At 43.6% G+C, this 14,698-nt stretch overlaps 1 protein-coding gene across 14 annotated transcripts in view; it reads left to right on the forward strand.

Annotated features, from left to right (window-relative positions):
- KTN1 (kinectin 1) overlaps positions 1-14,698 on the forward strand; it is a 199,892-nt gene that overhangs the window by 64,780 nt on the left and 120,414 nt on the right. For 8 of the 14 annotated variants that reach the window (XM_073610590.1, XM_073610597.1, XM_073610596.1 and 5 more), the window contains exons 3-4: positions 9,549-9,698; positions 11,705-11,890. In XM_073610590.1, coding sequence (XP_073466691.1) covers positions 9,549-9,698; positions 11,705-11,890 — 336 coding nt within the window. The remainder of the gene's footprint in view (positions 1-9,548; positions 9,699-11,704; positions 11,891-14,698) is intronic. The other 6 variants (XM_073610591.1, XM_073610600.1, XM_073610601.1 and 3 more) reach the window with 1 other exon arrangement.

The following is a 14,698-nucleotide window of genomic DNA, read 5'->3' on the forward strand; positions in this document are numbered from 1 at the left end:
GCGTTCTTCCCATTGACTCACCATGAAGTGGTTTTAGAAGGGGTTCACTGAGACCTGAACATTTTTTTTAGGGGTTCCTCTAGAGCAGTAGTCTCAAACTGGCGGTCCCATGAGGCATTGAAGGCTGACAGTTACAAACATGACTCCCACAGGCAGAGACATGATGGGACTTGTAGTTTCACAACAGCTGGAGGGCCACCAGTTTGAGACCCCTTCTCTAGGGTAAATAGGTTTACCCAAGAACTGTACATTGGGCATGTTATGTTTCTTTCCAGGCTTCTAAGTAGGTGTTTAATTGATTTTTTTTTTCTGATGCACCTGTTTGTTTCTAAAGTAAATGAGACAGCGCTGCATTTACACGAAAAACAAAATATAAACAAACTATCACAAAATATGTAGAATAAAAGTGCGCAAAAAAAAGTCCATTAGTGACATATAGGTGATAAATCTTCTACTAACATGCAGGGAGATGTGAAGTTTTTTTTTCCCTTGCTTCAAATAACTTCCACACCAATAGTGCTCGCACCACCACGTGCAATGCTCGCTCACCTCCTTGTAAGACCCTGCAAGGGGTCAAAAACACCTTGCACATAGGGTTGCCACCTCATCCCTTTAAACCCGAACACATATTAATTACACAGGTTCTGTGGCTGATTAAGGTGGTAATTAAACTCAGTGCCTTTTCTGCAGAACCTGTGTAATTCATATGTGTTCAGATTTAAAGGGATGAGGTGGCAACTCTACTTGCACACCTAACTCCAGATGAAGCCACGAGGTAGGTGGCGTAACTAGTAGAGGTGGAGCCTGGCGGTGGAACCTTTCGCAACAAGTGAGATCTTTGCTATGGATTTTGTATCAGTGCTTTTAATGTTTTAAATAAATGTGAGTTGAATATTAACTGGGGTGGTGAAGTTCTGTTTTTAATCCCCCGAATACTGCACTGTTGGAGGCACTTTTGTTTCTTCTATGTTACTGTGGAACTACCGGCAGCCAATGTGGAGTCACGTCTGAAGCAACATAGTGGAAGGAAACTACACCTATTGTAGATTATTGTCTGTTCCCTGAGAGCCTAACAGAAATTGTCAAGGACCAGTGTGGAGCATTCCTTAAGAGAGAGTTGCACTGTGTGCAAGGCATGTTTGACCCCTTGCAGGGTCTTACAAGGAGGTGAGCGAGCATTGCACATGGTGGCGCGAGCACTATTGGTGTGGAAGCTATTTGAAGCAAGGAAAAAAACTTCACATCTCCCTGCATGCTAGTAGAAGATTTATCACCTATATGTCACTAATAGACTTTTTTTGCACACTTTTATTCTACGTATTTTGTGATATTATTATATGTTATTATATATATATATTTTTTTAGTGTAAATGCAGCGCTGTCTCATTCATTTACTTTATATCTTTCCTTCTGTGGGAACACATAGGTGAGAGCAGCAGCAATTTTGTTCGTTTATTGTATTGAATAGCAGCGCGCAACTACCTTTTTATATATTTGTTTTTAAGTTTGTTTGCTGTGTGTTTAACCAATTGACCCGTCCAGAAGGTCAGAGGCCTTCATGACCAGGCTTTTTTTTGCTATTTGGCACAGTGTTAATTTAACTGGCAATTGCAAGGCCATGCAGTGCTTTACCCAAATGAAATTTATTTAATTTTTCCCCCACAAATAGAGCTTTCCTTTAGTGGTATTTGATCACCTCTAAGTTTTTTATTATATAAAGGAAAAAAAGACTGAAAATTGTGGAAAAAAACAATATTTTTTTAATTTTCTGCTATAAAACAAATCCAATAAAGTTTCTAAAATTAAAATTTCTTCATAAATGTAGCCATATTTGGCCAACATTTTATTCTGCCGCATATTTTTGGTAAAAAAAAATCCCAATAAGTGTATATTGATTTGGTTTGTACAAAAGTTATACAAACGTCTACAAACTATGGTGTGTATAAACTGGAATTTTTATTTTATTTTATTTTTTTAATACTAGTAATGGCAGCGATCAGGGACTTATAGCGGGACTGTGATAGTATGGCGGGCAATCTGACATTTTGTGTGAACCAGTGACACTACTGCAGTGGTCAGTGCTAATATACACGGACACTGTACTAATGACGCTGGGAATGGGTGAACTTCTAGGGGCAATTTAAAGGTTAACTGTGTGCCTAACAGCGCTGGGTGCATTCACTGTATGCTGTTTTTACAAAGGGATGTGCCGGTTTTTATTCCCTGCTTTGCAGGGAAACTAAAACCGGCACATCCCCGCTGACAGGACATAGCTCTATGTTTACATTAACAGAGCTCAGTCCCGTCTTCCTCATTGCCAATCAGCGGGTCATGGCTGGAAACCATTGTGCGGGACCCGATGATCGGCTTGTGCAGTGAGTAATCGCAGCACAGCCGAGACGTCGGGAGCACCCCCCCCCCCCCCCTTACCTGGAAGAGCTGGGCCACGTATTGGATGCATGATCCAGCCCAGGAGAGCCGCTCAGCCACCATACTCCTATGTGAGGTGGTCGGCAAGCCGTTAACATTGCCTAACTAAATACAGTAATGGAACCGAAACATTTTGAAATTTAAGAGGCAACTTTTTTTTTTTTTTTTTTTAGTTCCTCAGGGATTTCTTTTTTTTTTTTGTCTTTATTGAAAGCAAAAGCCACTTGTGTTCTAGCAACTGATGGATGCTAGGTGCCTTCTTTGAGAAGCCTCCTGTTTCCTAGTAACTGATCTATTTAGTGTTGTATGCATGTAACCACTCCTCACACTGCTCTTTACATGTATACAGAGCATTTTTTACACAGTATCTTCCTGCCAACTTCTGCCAGCAAGATTCTGTCTACTGGTTGCCAGGTTTTCATAAGGCCTGTCCATGTACCCTTAGGTCTCTTGCACATAGACATATTTCCTGATGTTTATACACACTCTTGCTAGCAGAGGTTGGCAGAAAAATCCTAAAAAAAAAAACCAAGGTATGCTTCATAAAGACTTCCTGTATACTCGCAAACGGGTGCGTAAAAATCTTCATCCGCTTCTTGCTACCAGTGTTTTAATTTTATGCGTTATATGCTTATTGGTATTTGCAAGTATATGCATAAATTACTGCATCTAAATGTACAATTTTCTCTTCTTTTTTGCTCCTGTTGAATAGACATTACATCTGTGAGTTGTTAATGAGGGAAAGTTCCCTCAGGTTAAGCTTCACAATTATGGGTGGAAATCAACTAAAATGACCACAACACCTCCCCGCCCACCCAAAGTGCTGTGCATTTTGTTAGAGATAACAATATCCTTTCTAATCATTTGTATAGAGCAGGGGTCTTCAAACTACGGCTTTCCAGTTGTTCAGGAACTACAATTCCCATCATGCCTTGTCATATCTGTGAATGTTAGAGTTTCACAATGCCTCATGGGATGTGTAGTTCCAGAACATCTGGAGGGCCGTAGTTTGAAGATCCCTAGTATAGAACATTCTTTACATGTACAGTTTCACGTTTTTGGAAGTTAGCTTTGCAGCTTTCTGCTCTGTTACCTGTCATTAAAGTGATACTAAAGGCTGCAGGGACTGTGGACGCGATACAGGAGGTGGTCAGGGACTGTGGACGCGATACAGGAGGTGGTCGGGGACTGTGGACGCGATACAGGAGGTGGTCGGGGACTGTGGACGCGATACAGGAGGTGGTCGGGGACTGTGGACGCGATACAGGAGGTGGTCGGGGACTGTGGACGCGATACAGGAGGTGGTCGGGGACTGTGGACGCGATACAGGAGGTGGTCGGGGACTGTGGACGCGATACAGGAGGTGGTCGGGGACTGTGGACGCGATACAGGAGGTGGTCGGGGACTGTGGACGCGATACAGGAGGTGGTCGGGGACTGTGGACGCGATACAGGAGGTGGTCGGGGACTGTGGACGCGATACAGGAGGTGGTCGGGGACTGTGGACGCGATACAGGAGGTGGTCGGGGACTGTGGACGCGATACAGGAGGTGGTCGGGGACTGTGGACGCGATACAGGAGGTGGTCGGGGACTGTGGACGCGATACAGGAGGTGGTCGGGGACTGTGGACGCGATACAGGAGGTGGTCGGGGACTGTGGACGCGATACAGGAGGTGGTCGGGGACTGTGGACGCGATACAGGAGGTGGTCGGGGACTGTGGACGCGATACAGGAGGTGGTCGGGGACTGTGGACGCGATACAGGAGGTGGTCGGGGACTGTGGATGCGATACAGGAGGTGGTCGGGGACTGTGGATGCGATACAGGAGGTGGTCGGGGACTGTGGACGCGATACAGGAGGTGGTCGGGGACTGTGGACGCGATACAGGAGGTGGTCAGGGACTGTGGACGCGATACAGGAGGTGGTCAGGGATTGGAGACATATTACATGAGGCTACTAGAAAATCACTGCTACTACAGGGCAATAGGGAAACATAGATTAATGCCTGCAGGGTTGCTGAGGGCTGCACAGAAAAGTGCCATAGGGCTGCATTTTGGGCACAAGCCAGGCTGTGTGTGTCCATGAACACATAGTGGAGTTAAGCCACGTCCCCTTTCCTCCTGACAGGAATTGGATTGAGGAGTCAATGGCTCTGCTGCTTCTCCTGTGAAAGCGGGAAGTAAGGAGTGGTGCTGCAGTAGTGACATGGAGCCAGGTAAGTGTTTAGGGGTGGTAGGACAGGTAGAGGGGCATTTAACTTAATGCAGACCTGGGAAAACTGCAGCCCACAGACCACATCCGGCCCATTGGCTTTCTGTTTGGCCCGCGGTGCCTCCACTGTCAGCTTGCTTTTCTGAGCTGGTCAGCTTGGAAGCTGACTGGCACAGAGGCATACAGATAAAGTCTGTATGGACTCTGTGAAGAGCAGCCAGAACTGGAGGAAAGAGAGTTGGAGAAGATGATTGACACAGTGGAGAGACTCGTTTCTAGTGGGAGAGTGTTGCCTAGGACAGTGGTTCTCAACCTTAGTCTTCAAGTACCCCCAACAGGTCATGTTTTTGGATTTTCTCTTAGATGAAATAGCTGTCCAAAACACCAAGCCATTGACTCTGATTTAAAGTACCCGTGCAAGATAAAGGAAAACCTGCAAACATGGCCTGTTGGGGGTTCTTGAGGACTGAGGTTGAGAACTACTGGCCTAGGAGACCTCCAGACGCTCTCCTGCCACTCTGATACCGGCTGAGACAGTTCTTACTGTATTAGCACCTGTTCTTCACTCCGAAGTGTAGTGAAACATACAGCACTCCTTCCTCTGACAGCGGTGATCTTGTACACAGCCTGTCAGTGCTCACCAGCTTCCCCGTACTGCTGCAAGTCTTTCTTCCGAAGGGCGGCAGTGATTCATCCTAGTCTGTTGCAGCAGGTGCCGGTCATCTACCTGGTCCTCCTCCTATGAGCGGCGATCAAACACAGTATGTCGGCGCTTCCACCACGATTAGTGGGTTGCCCAGTGTTTACAGTCTCGTGTTTAAGGTTCATTCACACCAGAAGATGTGGGACTGTGTGGCTATTCCAGTGCAGTCCACCACATGACGAGGCAAAATTTCTTGTCTTACTTGCCCGATTCACGGCACTCCATTGCGGTGGTGGAAAAAAAAAAAACAGCACTGCATGCTGTACTTCTTCAGCACAGTGTGAGGCAATCCACCACTTGTACCATGTGGTGGCCAGTTGAACGTAATGAAATGTCTAACATTTCACAGTTTGTTTATTAAAAAAAAAAAAAAGTGTTATTATTTAGGATTTACATAGTGCCAACAGTTTGCATGACGCTTAACAATGATGGCAGACAGTACAATTACAATACAATTCAATACAGGAGGAAACAGAGGGCCCTGCTCATTAGCGCTTACAAGCTAGGAGTAATGCGCCGAGATTGGCATATCGCCACTACAGTCATCCCACTGGACATTGTAATGCAGCGGTTGGTGTGAATTAGTCCTCAGTCTTTCTCTCTTAGGGGACAGTAGTGATTCCTTCCAGCCTGCCACTCTACATACAAAACCTAGTGATTTGGCCCTACACAAGAGTCCCATCTTCTCATGGCAAAATTATTGGCCACCCCTACATTAATGGTAAAGCATTTAATACCTCTTTAAGGTGGAAGCCCAACTTCAGCTAAAACTGATTTTTTTAGATTTGAATGTCATCGTTGGGTAGATGCCCCATGATTTTCTGCCCTTTTGAGAAGTTGAGCTTTTAGAAGCTAAAAAGAGTAGTTTTGGGTAGATTTACCTTTCAAGGTATTGGATCCTAACTGTGAAAAGTCTCAATGGATTTACAGTTTAAAATGTTTGCTTTCAAAAAAGGCAGTTGCTCTTCCTTTTTTTTATTCTAAAAATGAGCTGTCTGTTTACTTGAGCCTCTTTCTTAGCTGTAAGCCGATGAAAGGAAACAGCGTGTCATGCAGTATTAAGCGGGATAAGATATGGCATTATGCAGGTCAAGTCTACTAGAGCATAAGGGAGTGTGATAACTGATAACATTTACCTGCCAGCCACCTTTAGGGCATAATTATGACCGGAGTCCCAAACTGTGCCTGTAATACTTTTCAGGGAATTTCTAATATTGTCGCTTTTTTCTTTTTATTATGTGCAAGCCCAATTCCAAATGCTGTGTAAAACCTACATGAAGACAGAATGCGGTGGTTTACAAATCTCATAAAACCATTTTTTTCCACAAATGCAAATAGAAAACATATCAAATGTTTAAACTGAGAAAATGTACCATTTTAAGAAAAAATAGGGACATTTTGAAATTGATGGCAGCAGCACGTCTCAAAAAATTTGGGACAGCAACAAAAAGCTGGCATAGTGAGTGATACTAACAAGGAAGAGTTGGAAGCACACTTGGCAGCAAATTAGAATATTTGCCAACATGTCTGCAACATGATTGGGTATAAAAAGAGCATCTTAGAGAGTTAGTGTCTCACAAGTAAAGATGGGCTCACCAATCTGTGAAAAGCTCTGTGTAAAAAATCGTTGAACAATTTCAGAATAATGTTTCTTAATGTAAAATTGCAAGCTTTAAATATATCATCATCTACGGTACATAATATCAAAAGATTTTAAAAATCTGGAGAAATCTCTGCACAAGGGATAAGGCAGAAATGCAATATTGGATGCCAGACATGATTCTGTGATGAACATCACTGCATGGACTCCAAAAAAATGGTTTCCAAAAAACACTCTCTAGCAAAGAAGTCATATCTGAAAATGAACCAGAAACACTGCTTTCTTCTCTGGGCCAAAGCTCATTTAAAATGGTCTGTTGCAAAGTGGAAAACTGTTCTGTGGTCAGACAAATCGAAATTTGACATTCTTATTGGCAACCATGGGTGCCGTGTCCTCCAGAGAGGGAGCTTCCAGCTTGTTATCAGCGCTCATTTTAAAAGCCTGTATCTCTGATGGTATGGAGTTGCATTAATGTGTATGGAATGGACAGCTTGCACATCTGGAAAGGAATTATCAATGCTGAAAGATCTATCCAGATTTTAGAGCAGCATACGCTCCTATTCATGTGATGTCTTTTTCAGGGAACGCCTTGCATATGCAATATACAGCATTGCTTTGTAGTAGACAAGTCCAGGTGCTTAATTGACTTGCCTGCAGTCCAGACCTTTCACTAATTAAAAATATTTGGCGCTTCTTGAAATGAAAAATACAACAAAGATGATCTAGGACTGTTGAGCAGTTAGAATCCTATGTCAGCTAAGAATGGGATAACATTCCTCTTGCAAAATATATGTATATAGTTAGTGATGTACATGGGGGAAGCCATATTTGTTTATTGCATGCTCAGCCTCAGCTTTGCAGTGCTACACAATGGTTGTGATTGACTGATATTTGATCAACTGATATTTGATCAAAACAGAGTAAGTGCACTGAGCCAGCGAGAGCTCCCTCTAGTGGCAAATTGCTTTGTCTATATAAAGTGTATGTAAACCCAAAGAAAATGTTTTGCTCTGCACGTACACCCTGTATTATTTTTGTTTTTTCTGTAGCTTTTTTAAGGAAAAAAATCCTCTTTAAACCTTTTACTGCCTCCTCCCTCCATATGTAGTATAGCTGTGGCAGTGAGGATGTTTTACACACTCTACAGTCGCCAGGAGTGTGTGTGTAAATCTGACAAGGTGACTGTCGGCTGTCAGATGGAAAAAATCCGGCAGCTATTTGCTATCCCATGAACAAAAAAATAAAGTGCACTGTAACTTTAAAGTGGCTCTAAGGCCTAAAAATGTTTTACCATTTATGCATTTCTTGCATTAAGGTAAAAAATGTTTAGGTATTAGTATAACACCCCCCCCCTTAAACTTTCCTGAGCCCTTACTTGATCCAGCGCTCTCCCTGCTTTTACAGAAAGCCACTGGTTCCTGCTGCGGTCAGTCAAATCATGTTGGGAGGGGGGGGGGGGGTGCTGAGCTGTGCTTTCTGTGTATCCTGACTCGGGATTGAGCCCGCAGGTGTGCCACAATAGGAAGTGGCTTAGTCTGTAGGGTTCAATATTGAGTTGGCCCACCCTTTGTAGCAGCTTCAACTCTTCTGGGAAGGCTGTCTACAAGGTTTAGAAGTGTGTCTATGGGAATGTTTGACCATTCTTCCAGAAGCACATTTCTGAGGTCAGGCACTGATGTTGGACGTGAAGGCCTGGCTCGCAGTCTCGGCTCTAATTCATCCCGAAGGTGTTCTATCGGGTTGAGTTCAGGACTCTGTGCAGGCCAGTCAAGTTCCTCCACCCCAAATTCTCTCATCCATGTCTTTATGGACCTTACTTTGTGCACTGGTGCGCAGTCATGTGGGAACAGAAAGGGGTCATCCCCAAACTGTTCCCACAAAGTTGGGAGCATGAAATTGTCCAAAATGTCTAGGTTTGCTGATGCCTTAAGAGTTCCCTTCACTGGCACTAAAGGGCCGAGCCCAACCCCTGAAAAACAACCCCCCACCATAATTCCAAATGATTTGGACCAGTGCACAAAGCAAGGTCCATAAAGACATGGATGAACGAGTTTGGGGTGGAGGAACTTGACTGGCCTGAGTCCTGACCTCAACCCGATAGAACATCTTTGGGATGAATTAGAGTGGTATCTATTTTCTCAACTATTCATGTTGTGTTTTTTTTTCTTGAAACTATGTGTTTGATTAAATAGCTGGACAAATATCTTGTGACAAAGTTTAACAAATACCACAAATTTATTCTCCCGGGTCTCTGCTTTCAGAAAAAAATATATTTGGGGGGTTTTCAGTAATTTTTGGTAAAAAAATACAGATTTTAATGTGTGCAAACTGTTCAAAAATTGGCCTGAAAGGCAAGTGGGTAAGCCCAGTTTTGGTTCATTGTGTTGTTTGTTCTGACTCTAGCCAATAATTATATATTGTGCTTGCATGCTGGTTGAAAGCTTGATCCCCCAAAAATGAAAGCTACAGGAATTCATGCAGACATTGAGGAATCCTTTCATTATACTGGTTTAGGAATAGTCTATGGCCATTTGGTATTTTTCTAAATACAGCTTCTGACACTTCCCAGACTGTCAGGCTTACCATGTGTTTTGTTTTGATTAGATGACGCCCCGATTAGCCGAGAACCGAAAAATGAACAGGTGGTCCCATCCAAGAAGCAGGAATCAGTCATTCCGATGGCAGAGGTGAAGCCCCAGGAATCTGGGCCAGGAAAGAAGTCGGCTCCGAAAAAGAAACTGAAAACGGAGAACCGTAAGTATCATTGAAGTGGAACTAGAAATAAACCAGCGTCTTGCGGGTCACCATGGAAACTCATCAAGGATGTCTTTTGCGGTGTTGTAGATTGTTGTTGAAATTGCTGTCTGCGCATTTTAGAATGCAGACAAACTTATTAGGAAAGTGGCAGTGCAGTTTGTCAATTTTTCCATTTTTTTTTTTATTTGAAAGCACTGATTTGTTGGTTAGCCTTTGTGTTCCTTTATAAAAAAAAATAGTAGCTTACTAGCTTTGTAAAGGGGAACTTTGTTAACCCCGTGTCGACCAGGGTATGTTTTTATAAAAATGTATGTTGCTGTATACTTGGTATACTTTTTTTAGTGCCGGCAAACAGCCTAACCTAGGGATTGTTATTGTTTTTTAATAAATAAGACCCACTGCAGAAGTTAAAGTGATATTAGGCTTGGTTCACCCTGGGCGACTTGGCCGCTTGACAAGTCACGCTCCATTCAGTGCAATGGAACCGTTCTAATCAGAGCGACCCAAGTCTTTCCGACTTAGTATAAGGTCCCTGTACTACTTGAGGCGACTTTGGAGCGGCTTGCATTGACTTCTATTAAAGAAATCGTTTGCAAGGGGCGCTGAAGACGCGCTGTGTGAGGTGGATTCAGAGTCGGGCGACTTTGAAGCCGCCCCGGTGTGAACAGAGTTATGAACATGTTATACTTACCTGCTCTGTGCAATGGTTTTGCACAGAGCAGCCCTGATCCTCCTCTTCTCCTGGCTCCTCCCTCCAGCTGAGTGCTTCCACAGCAAGCAGCTTGCTATGGGGGCTCCCCAGCCAAGCAGCTGCTCTGTGTCCATTCAGACACAAAACCACGGCTTGGCCCTGTCCCCTCTCTCTCTTCTTTGGCTCACTGACTTGGACAGCAGCGGGTGCCAATGGTGCCCTGCTGCTATCTCAGCCAATAAGAGTCCCGGGCCAGCTGAGACTCTCCTGCAACATCACTGGATCGAGATGAGGTTTAGGTAAGTATTTGGGGGGGCTTGGGGAGTTGCTGCAAACAGGTGGTGGTTTATCTTGATGCATAGATTGCATTAAGATAAAAAAAACCTTCTGACTTTAGAACCGCTTTAAATACATAAATGTCTATGGCTGTAAAACTCAGCACCTCCCATGCTGTCCTATGCAGTAACTCCCTTCCTTCAGTAGATGTCCTCACTCTGACATCTTCTAAATGCAGGGTGTCCTGTACCCACCGCAGAGGGACTTTTTGACAGGCCATCATCAGACCACACTCTGCGCTTTGATCTCAGTGATGGACAACTCGGCAGATGTTCTCTTCCGCTGCTCAAAAACTCTCAAGGTGTTTTGATGCAAATACAACCCCCCATAAACTGCAGATGCATACATGGAACCTTTTCAAAAGAGATAGGCTTTTCCTTTGCCCCCTCCCAGTATTCCCTAAAGGGTGATCCCGTTCTGCTGGTTTTAAGGCTACATTCAGCGGTGACCACAGTTGATATCTGAAAATTGCCTATCCCAGAAATGTCAAGTTACTATTTCATGACTTTGTGACTATTTAATGACTCCTGTTTTAAAATGTTATTTTAGTGCCTTTTCCTGCTGGACATTATCTAATAACCAATACAAACAAGGTTAATATAATAGGATTCCTTCTGTCTCCTAGATCTATCCTGAGCATCTGCCGGCCTGTATGGGGCAGTGCAGCGTCCTCTCCCTAGGGTGCACTCAGTACCTCTCTATTATGAGCAGCTGATTACTCTGAGAACAGTGACTTTTGAGGTAGGAGGTGCACTGGGCTGGCTCTTGATAAGCAATGGCCAGCACAGTATACTTGCCGCCTCTCCATTCTTCTTCCTGGAGTAATACCACCCCCTTATATTACAAGAATGAGGAGCACTAAAGGAGATCTGCCGTCTCTGGCAAAGTTGCAGTTTCCAATGATTTTTTCTTGCAGTTATCAGTTGTAAATTATCAAGACTATATAGAGTTTTGTAAATCGCAGTTCTGTGTTTAGTTTCAGCACTGGTGGATGAACCACTAATTCAGCCCACTGTGTTTATCCCACTGATGGACAACTCTGAGCCACCTCTGGTAGAAAAGAAGGAAGTTGTGAACTTTGAGAAAACGGGGATACTAGAAGTGACCCAGAAGAGCGGCGGTAAGAAGGGCAAGAACGTTACCGACAAAGGTGAGCACAAAGGTAATGCCAAGCTCTTTTTTTTTTTCTTTTTTATAAATAGTATTACTTTATTCTTTAATGCTGGCTTGACCGTTGGTACAAGTTGTTCCTTAAGGCATGACCCCACTTTCAAGTTCAACCCACTGGCCTGTTTGAGCGAACTTCATTCTGCATTCCTGCACAGCCTTTCTTCAATTAGCCAGGTTGTCTTGTAGAGTATGGCTCTCCTCATTGGAATGAATGAGGTAGCATCGTACATGCGTAAGATGAAGTGAAGTTACAAAAGGACATTTTCTTAAGGAAAAAAAAAGAAAACTGTGGCCCGGGGCAGAACTACACCGTTAAAGTGATTGTAAAGTCTCGTTTTTTTTTTCTCTGAAAATAACAAACATGTTATACTTACCTGCTCTATTGCAGTTGATTTGCACAAAGCAGCCTGGATCCTCCTCTTCTTGGGTCCCTCTTCTGTGGTCCTGGCCCCTCCCTCTTGTTGAGTGCCCCCACAGCAAGCAGCTTACTATAGGGGCACCTGAGTGGAGTCACAGCTCCCTGTGTCCATGCAGACACGGAGCCCCGTTTCTGCCCCACCCCTCTCACTCCTGATTGGCTAACTGACTTTGGTTCAGACACAGCAGTGGCGCCATTTGGCTCCTGCTGCTGTCCATCAATCAGGAGGAGAGTCCCAGGAGAATCCCAGACTGGTGGACATTGCTGGAGGAAGATTAGGCTCAGGTAAGTGTTAGGGGGTGCTGGAGGGTGGCTGCTGCACACAGAAGGTTTTTTTATCTTATTGCATTCAAAAAACCTTCTGACTTTACAACCCTTTTTTAAGATTTTTTTTTTTATGCCAGATGGTCTGCATTTGGAGGTGGGGCTATGGCTTCCGAACAGTTTGTAAAGCTGTCCTGATACGAACATGGAGGCTGCCATTGCTGAGCTCTTTCTGAAATTCATAGCTACCTGGCTGTCATGTGGACCCTGTTGCTTCAGTTCTTTGAGCCACTCACCTGGAACAACTATGCAAAAAATTACCTCTGATTTTTTTTTTTTTTTTTTTTTCTGACTTTCCTCTAACGCATATGTGATTTAGGCCAGGGACTCAAAGTATTAAAGGTAGCGGATTGACATAACTGCCAGTCACCTTGGATTTTTTTAGAGTAAGGTATGCCTTTCAGCACAATGGCAGCCTTTGTGTTTCTTTCATGCCAGGTTTATTTAAAAGGATTAAAGAAAACCCCTTTTCTTTTGCATTATTTTGCATTTTGTTGCAGTGAAGAAGGGTAGGGACGTATTCCATAATGGTGTTTTTTTCTATTGTAATAAAATTTTAATTTAATTTCTTGTTCTACTTATCCGCTTATCTGCTTCCTCTTCCCCACCCCGCCGGTGCCACATTTGACAAATTTCACGGGGGAGGCGGAAACGTTTACCTAGTTATGACAGGTGCCCTTCCCCCACTTCTGGGAGACAGCGCTGCTGTGCCGTCCCTCGGAAGTTTGCCCCACCCCCCCTCCTCCGCTGCCGGGGACAGTTAGAGCATCAACGAATGGCGGCAGCACCCCTGAAAATCTGCTGGGGTGCCAACATCGTGGGCTCCCTGGACAGGTAAGTGTCCATATATTAAAAGTCAGCAGCTACAGTATTTGTAGCTGCTAACTCCTAATTTTTTTTCCCCAGACGGAACACCGCTTTAAAACTGTTAATTCAGGCTGAAATTTACAATAATATTATATTTAGGTTTAATTCAATTACGTTTTAAGGAAAAAAAATAAAAATCTTATGTATTTTTAGATACAGTTGGTCTAAGCATTGTAAAAGAGTAAGCTTGCTATCAAAAGAGCAGAATGATGATGATTTGGTGTTCTGTTGCTCCTTTGTCCAATGAGAAGGCTAGAGGCAAGGATCTGAACAGCGTGCATTGCCTTACAGCAGTAGAGAAAAATCAGGTCACCAACCTGAGGTTCTAATGCTTTGCAGGGTTACCTGGAAAGGACCGGCTGAACAAAATTGCTCAATATTTTTATAGATAAAATGATTCACACATACGTATTAAATGTAGCGGTTTGCCTAGAGTTCAACATCAAATTGTTGTTTTATTAATAGACCTGGGAGATTTCCAAGGTAACAGCACTGAAGTGTAACACCTTAGGATACCTGCAAGTATCTGTGATTAGCCTTCAAATTAATCCCTTTGTAACTCTGTTGGATTTTAGTCCCAGACCTTGCTTTGGACCGCAACTTGATCAGATATAGCCCCCCTCCCCCCCCATATGTACCACTGCGGTCAACTGCCACTGCCTATGCTGCCCACTGATGCCCTGTCATTAAAAAGTTAAATGGCTCCTTTTATGATTTAATCCATATTTAGAGGGGGGCAGAGAGGGTGTTAGATGGGCTAAATACAGAATATAATATGCACGCTAGGTACGGTGGGGAAAATCATTATTTGGTCCCCTGCAGATTTTTTAAGTCTGCCCACTTACAAAGAAATGAAGGGTCTATAATTTTTTTATCATACATGTTTTTAAAATGATAGAGACAGAATTTCAACCAAAAATCCAGAAAAAACCCATGATACAAATGTTCTAAATTGAGTTACAGTTCAGTGAGTAAAAAGTATTGGATCCCCTAGCAAAACATGACTTAGTACTTGATGGAGCAACCCTTGTTGGCAAGCACAGAGGTAAGACGTTTCTTGTAGTTGGTGACCAGGTTTGCACACATCTCAAGGGGGATTTTGGTCCACTCTTCTTTACAGATCTTCTCTAAATCCTTAAGGTTTCTTGGCTGTCACTTAGCAACTCGAAGTTTCAGCTCCCTCCATAAATT

Source organism: Aquarana catesbeiana, linkage group LG13 (assembly GCF_042186555.1).
Source record: "Aquarana catesbeiana isolate 2022-GZ linkage group LG13, ASM4218655v1, whole genome shotgun sequence".
Classification (NCBI taxonomy): Eukaryota; Metazoa; Chordata; class Amphibia; order Anura; family Ranidae; genus Aquarana; species Aquarana catesbeiana.